Source organism: Strigops habroptila, chromosome 5, assembly GCF_004027225.2.
Source record: "Strigops habroptila isolate Jane chromosome 5, bStrHab1.2.pri, whole genome shotgun sequence".
Classification (NCBI taxonomy): domain Eukaryota; kingdom Metazoa; phylum Chordata; class Aves; order Psittaciformes; family Psittacidae; genus Strigops; species Strigops habroptila.
The window spans coordinates 19571264-19589376 of record NC_044281.2 but is presented as its reverse complement, the minus strand read 5'-3'; the positions used below and the strand labels follow the sequence as shown (position 1 = coordinate 19589376).

The window sequence follows — 18113 nt, the reverse complement described above, 5'->3', positions numbered from 1 at the left end:
TGAAACATGACTGCAATACAAATGTATGGGACCTTCTTGCTAATGCCAGGGTTGGAACACCCCATACATGATACCCTTAGTGTGACTGCAAGCTGCAGAAAGAGCAAGAATGATTTTAGATGTCACAACTTCTTTTCAACAGATATTGCAATAGGGGCTCCCTATGATGGTTTTGGCAAAGTATACATTTATCATGGATCCAAGAATGGAATAAACACAAAACCAGCACAGGTAATGAAATAACCTTTAATATATACATTTAGTCTTACACAAAATGAAAGGAATGTCAGGGCTATCAGTCTTCTCCCTTTCCACCGCTATTAGCGGTGGGGGATATGCAGAAAAGTCACAGGGCCCTTCTAAGATTGCACTGCTGACCAGGAAGTTTAGGAATTCTTGATTTCAATTCACATTTTTGCTTCCTGGGGCAGTCCTTTGGCAGCAATAATACGTAGAGAAGGAAAAAGGCATGTAGGTGTCTAAGTTTGGTTTTTTGAAAGAAATTTTGGGATTTTAAAGTAATTAGTTTGTTCATTTTCTCTTGCACTACTGCTACTTCACTTTCCTTTTTAAAAAGAAATGTTCATGCCTTTTTCTTTTTTACTTGAGGACTGCTGTGTTCAGTTTGCAAGGTGAGGCTGGAACTTGATTACGCTTCCTACAATACTGTTAGAATATTTTCTAGATAATTTTTCAAGTGCCTCTACTGCATAAATACTATAAATAAAGATAAGCTAGGTTACATTTCTATGCAAACCAGTAATTTCTGGTACTCACTGCTACTGCAAAGTAAGTTCTTGGAAGAAAAGCAAATCTTGGCACTTCAGTGGCATTTACCTGAACACAGAGATCCCATTTCCGTGTATCTATTTTTTTTCTTCTGGCCATGAAAAAATGATGTTCACTTGTTACTTATTTCACTTTTATAGCTTTTAAATGTCTGAATTCCCTCAATCTGTTTGATCTTCAGATTCTTGATGGTGAAAAAACAGGCACCAATTTTTTTGGTTACTCTATTGCTGGAAACATGGACCTGGACAAAAACTCCTACCCCGATATTGCTGTTGGTTCCCTTTCAGATTCTGTTTCTGTGTTCAGGTATTATATACAGAACTGGTATTATATACAGAACCAAGGTTTTAGGTTTAGTTTTTTTAAAAACCAGACTGCTTAGAAGTAACAAAAAGCTGTTTGGCCTGGAGTGTACTTTTTCTTCTAGAAATTGGAAATTCTGGAGGAAAAAAATTCCATAAATTGGTTTGTTACTTTAGCCCTCTCTTCCCATTGAGAAGCTGCCTTACAATCAGTACAGGGTAAGAGGGTGAATGTGGACAGTTATTGTGGAGCGTTGATGTGTGCAGTGTATCTGTACCCTAGCTTGGCCCGGTGGTAACTTACTTGGATGCCCATGTCCTTTGATGAAATTAAGGGTCATAAGTAATTCTTTTGCCTTAAGAAAGGAGAAGTTAACTGATACATTTGCTAGAGCTTTTGTTTGCTGCTGTTACAAATCTAACCCTGCTGTATTGAAAATGGAACAAAAAAACCCCAAACCCCTCTTTCATAGCTGAGGATCCAAAAGCAGCGAGGTACACGGCCTTGCTGATGTTGCAGTGGGTCCATGGGACAGCTCTGAGGCAGACAGGATCCTTTTGGATTTTGGTGGCATATGCCTTAATTAGGGATGAGGTCATGGTCTTTTGCAGACCTCTGCTTTTTTTCCAGTTTAATGTACTGTGAATCACTAGTAATGAGCAGGAAGAGGACTGTCTCCTCATCAGAGCTGTGACTGCTCTGTCAGCTTCAGGTCTTTGGTGGTTGCTGTCAGGTCCCAAAGGAGGAGGAACAGAAAATCACAAAACTGGTTATCTCAATTTTGGGTATGGAAACAACTCTACTTTTCAGACAGACCACCTTTCCTACAATTTTTTTTTGACCATCCCATCTCTAAGGTGTATAGTATCTGTGTACTTAATTGGAATGTTCTTAAATACACTGAAACAGGAGCCAACAAAAGCCACTCACATTGCTTGTGGAAGAGAACAGAGTAGGTGGGAGGTCGGTTAGATTATTAAGTGTTCTGCTTACTCAAAAGGAGCTTTAATCATTTGCTGATAAGGGCAGTATGAAAACTTTTACAAAGATGAGAATGAAAACCTTTGTGGTGGCCAACAGTGGTGGCCTGCTTAAAAGAAATGTGCTAGAAGAGGAGGCGGCGGCGGCTTACTGGCCATTTTAAACAACCCTTAGATGCTTTGATGGGATCAGCTCGTTCATTTGCTCATGTGAACTGTCTTTTCTTGTCCCTTCCAAAAAGGAAGAGAAAGGAAAAGTTGTCAGGCTGAATTATGGTTACAGCCTACATGCAGAGGAGTCAGGAAATGAAAACATCGTTTCCCACAGCCACCCAGGCTCTACATTAAAGCTGTTGTGAACATTAATCTGAATGAATTTCAGTACCTACAGTAGTTCACACGGGCTGAATTACCATTGGGGTGGGAACCATCACTGTGAATTTTCTGGTTTTTATACGTGACTAAAATGACAACCACGTTGTCACATTAACATACCCTGCTTCTCAGGCAGGCATTTAATTATGATTGTGTTGGGTTTTGTGACTTGCTTTGCTTAAACTTTGAGTAGTTTTGTTTCTAACTATTATCAAAGCCTAACTCTGTTTCCTGGGGTGTCTGTTGCAAACCCGTGCAGGCATGGAGGGTGTCTGGGATTCACATGAATTACTACATTAATCTTAACAGAAACTTTTCTTTCTTTTTTTACCCCTTCTTTTCTTTCCCCATCTTTCCCCCAAATGAAGATCTCGGCCTGTGATAAGCATTAAAAAAAGCATTACGGTACAGCCTGACCGAATTGATCTGAAGAAAAAGAACCCTGAGGACCCCAGTGAAATATGGTAAATTAAAAAAACAACAAACAAGTGTATCAGAAGCCTTGGTGTATTGGGTTTTCTGTTGTGATGATGTTGAAGTGGAGGGCTATGACAGCCATGCAGGTTAAGCAAACGTATCTCTGATCATTTTGATCATGTGATCATTTTGACTTCCTGAATTTGCTGTGACCACTTTGCTGCAGACAAGGTGTGGAATATGTTCTGTCCATAATGTCCATTTTTGAAAATGAATGTTACTGCCACTTCAGATATTTAACAGTTACAAGTATCTTAACTTGAACAGCTCTCTCAGTAGAGATGTAAGAGCAAATGCCAGAAAATACTTCTTTTAATTGCTTATTAACCATTTTTTCTTGCTCAGTAATTCCGTTTAGTAAGCAGCAAATTACTGCTCTAGCATGAAAACCACAGTCCTAAGACTGATAGTATCAGTCAATGGACTGTTAAAACTTTTCAGCCTGTTGGACCATGCCTTATTAATTTCTTGTCTCTTTTTACAGGATGGATGTGAAAGCCTGTTTTCAATATACTGCAAACCCCAGTGATTTAAATCCACGAATAAGTAAGTTTTGAAGATAAATATTTTTGATGTGTTTGTCTGTCATGTGGTCTGTGTTTTGTTGTGGGGGTTTTTTTTATTATTGTTATAATTTGGAGCATGTAATGGAAGAACAGTACTCAAATTGTAGTGACTAACCTCAGACTGTGACTGTCAAATGTAAAATGTGACTCGGTACTATGGTTAGTCAGCTACCACACCATCTGTATTTAAGAGTCATGCTGGTGTGTTATGAAGTTCATGACAGACTGAACTGAAGTCTTCTAGGTAATGTAACTGCCAGTGAGCAAGAGGCTGCCGTACAGACCAACACCATTTTGCTTCTCTAGGTTAGTGCTGCTTTAGAAAGCAGTTTTAAAAGCCCATCTTATAAATCATTAGTAAGCATTATTTCTTGTTGGAGACTTATATAAAACAGCATTCTGTATTGATGAAAATGGTTTTGTGGAAATCAGTAATGGAAATAAAAAAAATCTTTTTATTAATAGGAGCCTGGGAGACTGCCATAAATATAGTTAGAAACATAAAGCATTAGTTCCTCATGTCTCCTGTTTTTTCTCTTGTTACAATGCTGCTGTTATTACATCTCAGAAAAACATGTAGGATTTTGAGAGGAAATGAAAAGAATTTTAAGCCCAACCCTCCTTCTCCCAGTTACTTGTCAAATCCATAGGATGTGCCTGAATAAGATCCTGGTCCTTCAACAGGTCAAGTCTTCCAGCTCTCAGAGGCTGCTTATGTGTGCCCGTCTGCACATTCCCGAGGCCTGGAATGCTTGATGCTGTTGCAATCCTTGCAACATTGAATTGGCTTGGTGAATAGAGAGATGGTTAAAAGATGCAGAGTTCAGATCGGTCAAAACATGCCTCAGCATACAACTAGAAAGCTGTAGTCACACTTCTGCTTTCAGTGTTAAAATTAACAGTGTACCTTGACCTCAAAACCCCGCTGGCTGTTTAGGTGCCTTTTGGGATAAAACAGAAACCAAGGGCAGCCGAATCGGAGTATTCACAATATTTTGTATGTCAGCCCTCTACTGGCTCCACAGCAGCAATTACAGCTCCTCCAGCCAGCTCTGTGTGCTGTTGAAGTAACGGGGCACTTTGGGAATAAAGGGTTTGGTGTAGAAGTTGCCTTTAGGTACACACACAGGGTTCCTGGCCCTCCACTGGAGAGGGGCAAAACTGACACATGGAGTTCTGTAAATAACTGAGAAGAGTTTGTGAAGCCCAGCACTGGCTGGAACAGTCTTCCAGAATAATGTTGTAAAGGTCACACCTGGAGAAATTAAAGTTCCTTTTAATAAGGCAAGGGTTCTTTTTATAGTGACTTACTTTATTTGTTCATCTAGAGATCACGTACACATTTGAAGCAGAAAACGAGAGGAGGCAGTTAGGCCTGCCGTCCAGGGTGCGGTTTAAAGACCATCTGTCTGATCAGTTCACTGCAAACACAACCCTAAGGGGGCAGAACTCAAGAGAGTGTGTGACAACCAAGCTTGTACTGCAGGTAAGGCAGAGTATTTTATTTCATTTAGACCCACTGAAAACAAAAGCATGCTTTTTTTCAGCCTCATGGTACCTTTGTATATAACTTAAAAGTCACATGCAATTTAAAGCTTTAAAAAAAACAATTTAGTTGAGTAGTACCTTACTATTCCCTGCATGCATGCTGCTTCCTCCTGTTGCTTTTCTTACAAAGCATGAATAAAAGTTGTAGCCACTGCAGCAATAGACAGGGAATAGATGCCAGAAATGGAGAGCTGTTTCCAACAGAAGTAATTGTTATAGAATTTAACAATGTCACTGGCTAGGAAAAGAATTCTAACCCATGGGTTTTGGAGGGGATGACTGGGCAAGACAAGAAAGCTTGGTAAGTGCTCTCTGACTTGGCTGCTACACCAGCCCTTAAAGATGGCATTGCTCCAGCAGCTGAACAAACTCTCTGCCTGTGGCTCAGCAGTAATGAGCCAGCCTCCAGGGTTGCTTTTGACTACAGCAAATTTAAACAGCTTGAACTTAACGCAGCAGTAGAATCACAGAATGGTTTGGGTTGGAAGGGACCTTAAAGATGACCTAGTTCCATGCCCCTGCTACAGGCAGGGACACTGTCCACTAAACCAGATTGCTCAAAGCCCCATCCAACCTGGCCTTGAACACTGCCAAGGATGGGACAGCCACAACTTCCCTGGGCACCCTGTTCCAGTGTGTTATTTTACTGTTGTAGTGTGAATTTCATTTGCCTGATTTACCATCTGTTATTCCTAGGAACATTTAACAGTGAGAGAAATCGTCACTGGGAAGCCAGGAAAAATACCCAAACCAGCCAGCCAGTAGGGTTCTTGTGCATTTTTAGAGAACGTTGGGTTTCTATATAGTGAATAGTTTCAACACTGGAAAATGTAGCAGGAAAGATTTTGCTTTACTGCTTGTTTTAAAATGGATAGCAGACACTAGTCTTTGTGTTGCTTTTTCTTCTCTGCACCGTACACTAATTATGCCATTTAAAATATTTCAACAGGAAAAAATCAAAGATAAGCTACGACCCATTCCAGTGTCAGTCACTGTTAAAATTGCTGGCCTAGAGTCAAGCTCACCATCCACCACAAGAAAAGACAGAGCACTTCCAGATCTGATACCAATTCTAAATTCAAATGAATCTGAAACAAAGACCACAAAAGTAAGTCTTTGATATCACGTTTTCCCACAAATCTGCACTTTGATGGATTGCTGAATTTTAAAAACTGTATAAAGCTAAATTATGACCAAAGGAAATAACTGGGGTGGCTTGTATTTTGTATCTGTTAGGAGCTTGTTACGGAATGTTATGAACTAGATCCTGTGTTTCTTTTGCAATAGGAGTGGAGATAGTATAGCTGCCAGGTTGTTTGTTTTTGTTTTGTGGTTTTTTTCCTCTCCACAACAAGTTTAGGAAGAAATGTACTTTTGATTAAAAAATGGAAATCCTTCCTCTCCTGCTGTGAATACTTGGACACATCACAAAGTAATGTACTTGTGTAGTTTTTCCATGGTTAGGATGCTGTAATAGTGTTAGAGCTCTGCAGCAGTGACATAAAAGAGAGGGAGTATCTTGGATAAGAGATCTCATTTCCTCACCACTCATTAAAGAATCAGACTTAAGGATGTTTTTCCTTATTAGAAGTATGTCTCTCACTTAGAATTATCTAACTCTACCTTTTGGTCACATTTAAAGTTCTAAATTTATAAGCACCAAGGGTTATGTCTCACGAAGAAAAACACTCTTGACAGGCAAGAGTCAGGTTAAATCTTACTCTATCCAGGAGAGTGTCTCTGATGCTTCATGCAGTGTACGTCAGGAATCTTGTTTTAAGCTATTACCATGTGACATGCAGTAAAAGTCTTTTGGTTTTATTTAGGTGGAGTTCTTAAAAGAAGGATGTGGAGAAGACAATGAATGTCACAGCAATCTGAAACTACAGTACCGGTTTTGCTCTAGAGAAGGAAATGAAGACAGGTTTACTTACCTACCAATGTAAGCCTTGATTAATGTATTGCTAAAATTCAAATTATTAACAAGTGCTTAAAAGAACTTCTAGGAGAGGGTTTTGGGCAATAGAGCAGCTTTGTTCTGTTAGTCTGGCAAACACAGCCCTGTGCGGCTGTACTGTCAGGTGAGGAGGGTGGGGTGTGGGGATGAGCTGGAGAAGAGCAGCAGTGGTGCTACAGCCATTGGGTGCAAGTGACCACAACCGTGCACATGTGGGCTAAAAGTTAAAAAAGTTTCTGACCCCTGGAGAAATGTGATTCTAAACCAGCCTTGCAGAAGTTTATTGTGTGTGATACCATTAGTATATGTATGATATATTATAGTGTTAACTATTTCTGAGTTGAAATTTGTGAGTATGACAACATGATATACTATAGTCTAGTAGCCCAAGACAAGCACAGAGAAGTGCTTTCACTGTAACACACACCTAACATCCTGCTGCATCCCTCCTCCCTGAAGGACTAGTGAAATTGGAAAAAAGGGGTACAACAAATGAAAGGAAATATGTTCCCTTACTGTCAACAGTCAGTCACCTTTGGCAGTGAGTGCCACAACCTGACTCAGAAGCCAAAACCATGTGTATTTTACAAGAAAAAAAAAGTAGGTCAGTAAATTTATTCAGGGAAACTTCACCACTATTAAACATGAGCCAGAGACAAGTGCTGGTTCAGAAATACTACAACCTCTTGATCACCTAAGGGGTGTATCAGTCTGTTCTTCCTGTTAACTGCTGGCTACTTTCTGAGACAAAATACTAGTCTGGGAGAAAAACCTCTGACCATTCATACGTTTATGGTCTAACAGCAGTTCTTCCCTAATGGAGGGAATTACATTTGGGCAAACCATACCAAGAAGCAATTCCTAATGTACAACCCTGTATACTCTGTTTCTGTAGTGAAAATGGTGTGCCGGTGCTTGTTCTGAAAGATCAGAAAGATATTGCCCTGGAGATAACAGTGACAAACAATCCCTCTGATGCAAAAAATCCACAGAAAGATGGTGAGGATGCATATGAAGCTAAACTAATTGCAACTTTTCCAGACAGTCTGACGTATTCTGCATTCAGGGAGATGAGGGGTTATCCTGTAAGTATTTTTAAGAGAAAAGCTGCTCAAATTTTAAATATGTTCAGCATATTTTTACTTTTAAATGTATTCTGTTTCATCAGGAAAAACAGCTAACATGTGGTGCTAACCAAAACGGCTCTCAAGCAGAGTGTGAACTTGGAAATCCTTTTAAAAGAAACTCCAATGTAAGTTGCACCTATTTTACTCAAGTTATAAAATCTGATTCCCGACTGCAGTTGTCCAAAGTTTCTGTGTGTCATAACTGGAAATTTGATTTTGATCTTTATCTGTCCTTTTAACTCTAAAACTTGATGGTGTGTTTGTATAATACTGTATTGTTCTTTCTTGTCTAGGTAACCTTTTATCTGATCTTAAGTACCACTAAAGTTAACGTTGACACAACAGACTTGGACGTCAACCTGAAGTTGGAAACGTAAGTTTTCTTTGTGTGCATGTGCTATGTTTTGTATACAGTTGTAAACAAACAATTTGAATTAATTTGTTCGATTCACAAAAGCAATAGTAAGTAAAGTGAATACTGCTGAATCTGTAAAATAAACAGCATTGTTTTGTTTTCATTGTAGAACAAGCACTCAAGTGAATTCGACACCAATTACAGCTAGTGCTAAAGTGGTTCTTGAACTGCTTTTATCACTCACTGGGTACGTGTTGATAGCATAATGAATGGCGGGCTGGGGACAACAGTTTTGCCACAGACTTGATTAAAATCTGTTTGTTCTCCTTCCCCACTCCTACCTGAACAGAGTTGCTAAACCTTCTCAGGTGTATTTTGGAGGTGACATTGTTGGTGAGAGTGCTATGAAATCTGAAGATAATATTGGAAACCTCATAGAGTATGAATTCAGAGTGAGTAATTTAGATTAATGCCAACAGTTGCTTTTAATCAACAGTTTCTTTATGCATATGAATACTTGAAAAGGTTGCTGGCTTTAAATGGACTTTTCTTCTCCCAAAATCCTGACTTCCCATGAAGAAGAACGTGCAGTCTGACTGCAGACTAGAGGTTCTTTTTAGGCCTTGATGGGTTATGGTCTTTCGAGTAAGTGGCCTGAGACTCACTTGTTTTTCCAGAGCAGTTCATGCACATTCAGCTGTACAGCATACACAGGTAGGGAACAAAACTGAAACACAGAACCCTAACTGTGGTGTGCTCAGGCATTAGCTGATGCCCACAGACAGTGAGTATGTGTACTTGCTGCATGCAGGACTGAGCAGGCATAAGATGACACTGTGGGAGCCACCTTGAATATGTGGGTCTTTTTCACTCTTGGTCTTCTGCTTAATTAATAAATCAAGGAGAAGGCTGAAAGAGATTACTTTTGTTCTGTAAAAACTCTGTTTATCAATCAGCAAGAGAGTGGCTTTTCCTACATCATTAACACAAGCCCCTTTGTATATAGTAGGTTGTCAGATTAAAGTCCATCTCTGTCAATACTTCATGTTCTTCTGTATCTGTGTATATATATATTAAAGTAGCAGCAGTTAAAATATCTGTTTTAGAACTTGCAACCATGAACAGTAACACCAAGAAAGCAAAAAAATAGGTTAGGTGGGAAACAACTTAGGAGAGCAAGAGCTGGTTCTCTTTGTGTGTCAGAGTTCCTCATAGACTTGCAATTTGCCTCACATAACTGAATGATTTTTTTTTTTTTTTTAAATTTTAAATTGGAGTTGTTGTTTCACATGAAGATAGATTTCTAAAAATCAACACCTTAAAGTTTATGTTAGGGAATTTTAATCCTTATGTTTCAACAACTCTCTAGTTACTTGCTATCCAAGCATGCTAGTTTTATACTCTGCTAGTTTTATACTATTTCTTACTGTCTTTCATCTGCTTTTAAATTTCTTGTTAGCTGCATGCTTAAAACTTGCCTGTCAATAACAGTTTTGATTGAGAAGAAAATCCCTTTAAAAAGTATTTCACAGTTTAAAGAATGTTTATTTTAACAGGTAACTAACTTGGGCAGACCACTGAAAACCTTTGGTACCGCTTCCCTGGACATCCAGTGGCCGAAAGAAATTAGTAATGGCAAGTGGCTGCTTTATTTGATGAAAATAGATTCCAAAGGATTGGAGAAAGTCTCCTGTCAACCTGAAAATGAAATCAATAGTCTGCGTGTTGCGGTATGTTACCCTGTCTTCTGTTCATGAATTAGTGAAACATGAAAGCACTGCAGCATGTGGCAGTAGGGTGTAAGAGATTGTCTCCAGAAGGGTTTTTTTGTCTTAAGCAGCTCACAAGCACAATACATGAACAGTATATCAAGGGTTTAGCTTATTAGGAGACTTCAGCTAATGAGGATAATGTGCTTAAGGATAGATGCTCTGTCATTGTGGTGGATGTTTTTGCAATGGGCACTGCTGTCATAAGCTCTTAGAGGATACAATTGCTGACTGCTTTAACAAATTTCATCAGCATTATATTAGCATTATTGAAATCTGTTCACAATAAACAGTAAACATCTCCCCAGCCTGAGGGAATTCCATGTGCTTTTATTAATGCCAAATAAGCCAGCTTGCATTGAAATCTCCTTATTTACAACAAATAAAATAAAAAATTTCTCAACCAAGTGTCACAGCCCTTTCATCATGCCTATCTAGAAAGATTCCCCCCACCCCCCACCCTGTAATCTTAAGATCATGTTGGAGGAGTTCTAATTTCCACTATTAAAACTGCATGCACATAAACCCATTCTGGTCCGATCGCTTCACCAGTTAATGAACTTTCATTATGAGCGTAATCAGTATACAGTTAAAAAAAATTCATCTAGTGTACAGTTAAAAAAATTCAACCTTAGCAGAATCTTATTCTTTTAGCATAGTAAAGTCACATCAAAAGCTTTATAAAAATCTAAACTTTTGACCTATTAAGGAAAGTAATCAGTTGACCTCTAGATAATCTCAAATTCTAGTAGTTGTTCTGACTCTACTGTTGGCAATGAATGTGGGTAAGTAGGGATATATAACAATGTCATTCATGCTGACCTTGGCACAAGAAAATACAGAACTTGTTTCTCTGGTTGTATGGGGTCAGAATTAAGAGATACTTACGATAAACCACTAAAACTTTTTCTTTCCTTCTTTTAGGAATCTCATAACTCAAGAAGGAAACGTGAGGTTGCAGAGAAGCAGATTACAGACAGCAAGACACTTTCTTTATTCTCAGAAAGAAAATACAAGACCTTGGTAAGCACATTGCACCAATGCAGTGGTGACAGACAGCACCCTCTGCGCTAGTAAGAGGGCTTTTCTGAGTTTGCAAGGGTGAAAGATGGCATCACTTTGCTTTTGTCTTAAATCCAAGTATCAATTCTTTTCAAATTTGTGCATTTACATTATTTACTGATGCGAGAGAAATAGGAAAGAATTCCTGCCTAGTTATCTACATTAAAATAAACAAGTAACTGCATCTTCCTTGTGTTTTCCTATTGCTGTTAGTACAAATATTTTGGTTCTTGCACATAAATAAGCTGCATATAATCCAATTTTTAATCTTGGGGGAGAGTGTGTTAAACAATTTATGAGTATATGTTTTTATTTACATGTAGAAATTTGTAATTGCAGGACTGCAGTGTGAATGCACGCTGTGTGGACGTAAAGTGTCCCCTGAAGGGTTTAGACAGCAAGGCATCTATCGTGCTGCGTTCCAGACTGTGGAACAGTACTTTCTTAGAAGTAAGTCCCCTTACGTGCCCTTTTTGGAATGCCAAAGCTCTTTCCTGTTCTGTGTTTAATGTCTGTGTTTTATTTTGGAACAGGAATACTCCAAAATGAATTACCTGGACATTCTTGTTAGGGCTTCAATCAGTGTTCCTGCTGCAGCCAAGAATGTTAAGCTCACAAATGAAGTTGCTCAGGTAGGTTCAACATTTAATGCTAACCATAGGTTGTGGCTGTGATGTTTCCAGCTTAAAGCAAAGGCTAGGGGAAAACAACAAAAAAAGCAAACAAAAAACCATCAACAACCATCAACCAAAGGAACAAACCCACCACGAAACCACAACCAAACAAAACATAAACCCCCCACATTTTAAAGTAGCTAAAAGCTTAGCTTTTTAATCAAGTTTTGAATTATTGATTGCTTTTACCTTTTAATTGGGCTGGAAAAATTCACTACCATATTGAAGTAATACCAGCAGGAACCTTTTCTTCAAAAGCATTTTGTAGGTGAGAGAGAGAAGGCATCTTGTTAGAGAGAATATACTGCTACAATCTACAGTCTTAAACATGGACCCTTCTGAAATGCTCTTTCCATCTTGACATGCTTTCTCTCCTTTAGGTGCGTGTTACTGTCTTTCCTGCAAAACCAGTAGCCCTTTATACAGGAGTACCTTGGTGGATCATCGCAGTGGCTATTTTTGCTGGTATATTGATGCTTGCACTGTTGGTATTCTTACTATGGAAGGTGAGTTCTTATTCATCTGGTTATATTTCTTGGTCTACAACTGACAAGACAGCATAATAATTAAGCAAATGATTAAGTATTATGGTTCGTATTTGGGACTCAAATTAGAGCAAAACTGCCCAAACCATACACTGCCGTTGGGAGTTTCAGTTTTGCAACATTTGGAATTAAAATGGTTACACAGGACGACTTGTTACAAAATTTTTCAGTTTCCACATCCTCAAAAGGAAGTATTTCGAGCTCTGTGCAAACCTTGGATCAGGGACTACATTTACTTTGATATGGATGGATACAACTAATTGGGGCTTCTGCAGTTAGGTGTAAAACTTCATGTGAGCTACCTACAAATGTTTTAGCAGGGCTTTGTTCCCAATAGCATTAGAAACTGATAGCATTAAACTGACAGTTATCACAGAAGGTATCACAGAAGGTTAACAATTTGCAAAATAAAAAGTACTTATTTTTTTAACTACCTTTGGCATTTTTATACTGTTCCAAGTATAACAGGGCAGTTCTTTCATTTTTAGAGACAGAGGCAGTTAGTATGTGCTGTTACAGGATAGCAGAAGGTTACTTAGAAGAGGTGATGAAGAATATCCTGTCACTTACTTTCTTCTGGAGAAACTGCAGCAATTAGCTTTGCTGAGGAGCTCCTATTTACTGCACATAAGCATGCATGCTTTTTTTCCACATATACACACGCAGCATAAAATGAATCTTCTGATGACAAACACTGTGCCATCTTCTGAAGGACAAACGTGGTACTTCACACAAGTTACATGACTGCTTTAAGACAAATGCTTCTGTTGTACAACTCAAAGCAGTGCTCATTTTTGTCCTACCCTATGTTTTTGTCTGTGCTGTGCACTAGTCCCCAAATACATTTCTGTATAGACTTCTTTCTGCTCTTCACTGCCAGCTTTAGTTGCTGTGGACCTACTTTATAGTAGCTTTTCTTAAAAAACAAAACACCAAACCCAAACACCAGTTGCATTACAAATTCAACAAAATGCTTCTAAAACAGTATCCTTTACCTCAGGTTATTCTGTTATTTTACAGATTGAGATAGTCCAAGAAGTTCTCAGATCTAGAAAGTGCTGAGACCTTGCAATTTTTTTTTTTTGGGGGGGTGGGAGGGGGAGAAGGGGACTGTGAAGGGATAATGGGAAGACAATTCACAGAGTTAATTTAAGTCAGTTTTAATAGGCTTGACTACTTCCAGTCCGCAAAAACTGACTAAATACCTTGCTTCCTTATAGTGTGGTTTCTTCAAGAGAAATAAGAAAGATCATTACGATGCCACATATCACAAGGCTGAGATCCATGCTCAGCCATCTGATAAAGAGAGGCTAACTTCTGATGCATAGTATTGATCTACTTCTGTAATTGGTAATTGATGGTATTTTTTAATTTTTAGCTGTGGCACACGCTCTGGTTGTTGCGGTGGCTAACTATGGAGCTTTACTGCATATGTTCTATTAACTTTTGGATTTCAAACTATCACGCTTGCTCATTCTGTTGATAGATTTTCAGCTTTTCGTGCACGTGAACACACACCAGCATTTACCTTGGTCTAAAAAGCTTCTTATTTATTTCTTTAGCAAACATGCTGATCTCTTGCAATGGTTTTTAGTCTTAATTTTTGTTTTAGCAGTACAAGCAAGTTTTTATGCTTGAGAGATGGTAATCAACACTGCAGAGTTAAGATATAAAGCTAAGACTACATGGACAATAGATAAACTTGCTTTACTAACCTTTAATGCATGCTAAAAGGTACACGTTGCTTATAAAGAAAGGGGTTTTCATAATGAGAATTTAATTGCTGTGGAAACATCTGTTTTTCTTCAGTTCTAAGGTATACTTTTCTAGGAACACACTTTCTTCTGCTGAAGCTACTAGATGCATGATGATTTACGCTCCTAGCAACCTTTATTCAACTTGAGATATTACATGCATGTACATTATATTAATAAGTGATGCTTGGGATGAGGGGCTGGGGAGGAGTTATTAACTAACATATGTCATGTAAGTGTTTAATGAAATCTTAATTAAGCAATGGTTAAAGATTTGGCCTATGTCTCAGTGCAGTTTTTTAAATTCAGTTTCATGTAAGTTTTAGTATTGTTTAAAAAAAACCAAAACAACCCAAAACCCAAACAAACCCAGCAACAACCAGACAAAAAGAAAAACCCCATCACCCCAAATACTGTGAACAAAACCATGCCACTTGAATCTTCCCCTCCTCCCCCCCGCAGTACCTAATGACAGCTGGATGGCACAAATGTCTCTTAATCTTACTCTTGACATCAGTGACCCCTGAGCATGTGTCTACCTATCATCATCTTTGTAACGCTGCGGCCATAACTCCGTTCTGTTTTGAAAATTAATTTCAATCCATTCAGCAATATTTAAAATCAGTTTTTACAGTGGCTTCGAATAAAAACTTGCAGGGCACAAAAGCTGCACTAGGTTTCACCAAGGGAGACTTGTGTCATGGCATGTACAAAGCTTTCTAATTATGTCTGGTTTTTTGTCCTATGCCAAGCTAAGCAAGAGCCATCTTCTAATACTGTGTATGGGTAGTTAATTCAGGTGACTATAGTTGAGATGGTGCTTTGAACACCAAGGCCCTTGTGTAACTTTTCTTGAAGGTCCTGGAAATCTTCCTGTTGGTCTTTAAATTATGCCACTGTCCAGGAAGATACAGAAGTGCACACCACCTTTGATTCAGGAGAAGCAAGCTTTCCTGCACTGTATCTACTGCTTTGTGTAGCATTACATTCTCTCATTATATGATTGAATAGCTTTAGAGTAGATTTAAGACTTACAAAATAAATGCAGGAAGTTAGTAGAGGGACTATTTTTAAGGTATTAGATTACCAACAGATTGTCAGACTATGCCATTTGTCTTCAACTGCTGCTTGAACAAATAACGTACACCCACTGGCTCGTATTTTTACAGCTACATATACTACATTTTTGGCCTGCCTATTTTTGATTTCAATTTTCTTACCTGTGCAGAATTTACCATCTCTGTAATTGTAGCACTTTGGCAGCAACTTAAACCTAATCTGTTCTTTTTCTTCTCTGCTCCAGTGCGGGTTCTTCCAGCGTTCCAGGTACGAAGACAGTGTCCCCCGGTATCATGCTGTAAGAATTCGAAAAGAAGAGCGACACATCAAAGATGGGAAATACAAAGAGCTCGAGACAAAACAGTGGTTCACAAAATGGAATGAAAATGAAAATTATTCTTAGGGAAAAATCCTTCTCATCACAAAGTTCAGACAGAAGTTAACGTTTTATTAATGGAATATTGATGGAGTTAGACCTATGAACACTACGGACATTCACCATTTGATTGTAGATATTACTACTTATATTGAGGCTTTTGTTTGCACAGTTAACATTGCTTCAAAAGACTTTATTTGCATTATTTAATTTCCAGACTGCCTCTTTCCCCCTTCAAATCTAACTCACGCTTCAGAAGATGCTGTGTTGATCTGGTGTCTTTCCTGCAAAATATGCAAAACCACTACAGCAGACCTCTTGCTGAGATCCTAACCTCCCTCCTAGGGATGCAAGGAATGGACAGTTAAGGTCAAGATAAGTTCTCCATCCTTCCCTCAATGCATAGTCCATTATAAACACGCAGTTGCCTTAACACATTGTTCAAGTATACTTTGAAGACCTGCCAATCTACTTTAGTAATAAACTTTGCCTGGTGCAGTAGTTAGGGCTTAACAAAAAGCACCGTCTTTAAATTACATGTGCAATAGGTCATTTTGCTCACATTTTTTAAGATCAGATTGTCTGACTCTTGCTCACAACAAATATACACAGGTTCGGGTTTGGTTTTTTTTTGTTCTTTTTGGTTGGATTTTTTGAGAGGCTTGAATATTAGATGTACTTTTTGTGTATATATATATATATTTTAGTCATTTTTGTATTTATTTTTGTTATAAATCATTGTCTTTGACTAACTGTTAGGCCAAAGACTTAACTGAACTTTCAAGTCCACTGTGTTTTTGAACTTCAGATTATGAGACCCGAGGCTATCACTGCATTTTAATAAGTCACTGAAGGTGCCAATGCTTTCTAAAATTGTAAATACTCATTCCAGTGATGTGTATGGGGGCTTTTTCCTGATACTTGTAACTTTATGTAATAAGAATGATCAGGTCTCATAACATGATCTGTATAATACTTCAGACTATTGAACAATTTGGCCACCAAGCAGAAGAAGGGGTTTTAGATACAGTTTTATGCTTACTGCAAGCGAGAGGTTCTCTGGAAACAGCTTTCCAGCTTCATAAGGACTTCCTGTTTGGCCAAGGCATTGACTACTGCAGCTGTCACGTAGCACTTGAAGGAAGCTTACCTTAACTAATGGGTCTGAGCTGATCCATGTTGACACTACTGAATCATCTTGAATACCTGAATGTTGATAAAAGTAGAACCACAACGTTGTGTTTATCAGTAATCTAGTTATTGTAACATAACCGATGAAACTATTTGAAGAGTTTACTTTTTTACCCATGTTCTAAAGCTTTGGTACTATTTAAGAACAAAGATTTAGTTCACAGTTGTTTATTCCATGTGAAACAGAATTCATAAGAAGTATGCATGTTAAGTGCTAGTAGTTTGAACTATGCAAAAACCTCTTGGTACTTTTTCCCCTCATAGGGTAAAAACCTGCTAGGAGGGCAGCTGTCAAGTGTCTTATTTTTACTACTAACTTTGAACATACCTTCTTGAAGGTGTGGTCATCTAAAAAGTTATTATAGAAAGTGCATTAATTTAATAGACTCTTCTTCCTTCCACCAAATAATCTCAGTATGTTGTGACTTTGTGAACACTTACGTGTGTATTTAGCTGTTACCTGGTTTTTGAGCTTTTACAATTCTAGCTTATTTGCTGAAAGGCTCAGCAGCATCAGAAGCCAGGCTAGTCCGGGCTAAGCCTGACAAGTAGCCTTGGATTTAAAAGCAGATTGTAGCCCTTGCCTAAGAACATGAACGTCTTAGCAGTGTTAAACTGAAAGTTCTTGAAAAGTCCTGTCACTGGTATGCATTTATCTCAAACTTTTTTTTTATACCAGGTAGCAGTGCTACATCATTCTGTCATTCAAAATTACCTGTGGATATTTGTATAGAAGTGTGAAATAAATTTTTTTCTTTTTTTTAATTAAACACTAGTTTGGTAGTAGTGATTTCTTATAATTAATATCTGAGGTAGCCATAGCCAAGTTCACTAGAAGAGTAAGCTGCAAGCTGTAACAAATTGTCTCGTACTCAATTTTGCGCCATGACTGTGGGTGCCCTCCCCCATGCAAAGGGCAGACAAGGCAGCTGCAGGAGATAACATGCAATCTTGTGCTCACAGGCTCTCTGCTGCCTGCTGCAGTTCCCAGCATTAGGGTGAAGTGGGCATGGAGTCTGGCAGAGCAGGCTCTGGCAAAGCACCAAGTGTCAGCTCCCATAGGGCAGAGCTACCCTCCTTTCCCCTCTCTCCACACTTCACCTCTGCTGCCCAGTGTACTTAAAATGCACGTGGTCTTCTAAAAGCTCCCTGCCCTGACAGGTGTTTCAGTAACTAGGAAAGATGGATGCATCCCCCAAAATC

The 18113-nt window shown here is 38.6% G+C and overlaps 1 protein-coding gene across 4 annotated transcripts in view; it reads left to right on the top strand.

Moving 5' to 3' along the window:
- The window catches only part of ITGA6 (integrin subunit alpha 6), a 134063-nt gene extending 116383 nt beyond the window's left edge, over positions 1-17680 (top strand). For 3 of the 4 annotated variants that reach the window (XM_030488688.1, XM_030488685.1, XM_030488687.1), the window contains 18 exons: positions 143-231; positions 971-1098; positions 2819-2914; positions 3412-3473; positions 4822-4979; positions 5991-6149; positions 6868-6983; positions 7894-8083; positions 8167-8250; positions 8419-8498; positions 8650-8727; positions 8830-8932; positions 10037-10210; positions 11174-11272; positions 11651-11761; positions 11845-11943; positions 12366-12491; positions 15588-17680. In XM_030488688.1, coding sequence (XP_030344548.1) covers positions 143-231; positions 971-1098; positions 2819-2914; positions 3412-3473; positions 4822-4979; positions 5991-6149; positions 6868-6983; positions 7894-8083; positions 8167-8250; positions 8419-8498; positions 8650-8727; positions 8830-8932; positions 10037-10210; positions 11174-11272; positions 11651-11761; positions 11845-11943; positions 12366-12491; positions 15588-15746 — 2111 coding nt within the window. In that variant the 3' untranslated portion in view covers positions 15747-17680. Of the gene's footprint in view, positions 1-142; positions 232-970; positions 1099-2818; positions 2915-3411; positions 3474-4821; positions 4980-5990; positions 6150-6867; positions 6984-7893; positions 8084-8166; positions 8251-8418; positions 8499-8649; positions 8728-8829; positions 8933-10036; positions 10211-11173; positions 11273-11650; positions 11762-11844; positions 11944-12365; positions 12492-13750; positions 13881-15587 lie in introns of all 4 variants that reach the window. The other variant, XM_030488686.1, reaches the window with a different exon arrangement.
- The last annotated feature ends 433 nt before the right edge of the window (positions 17681-18113 follow it).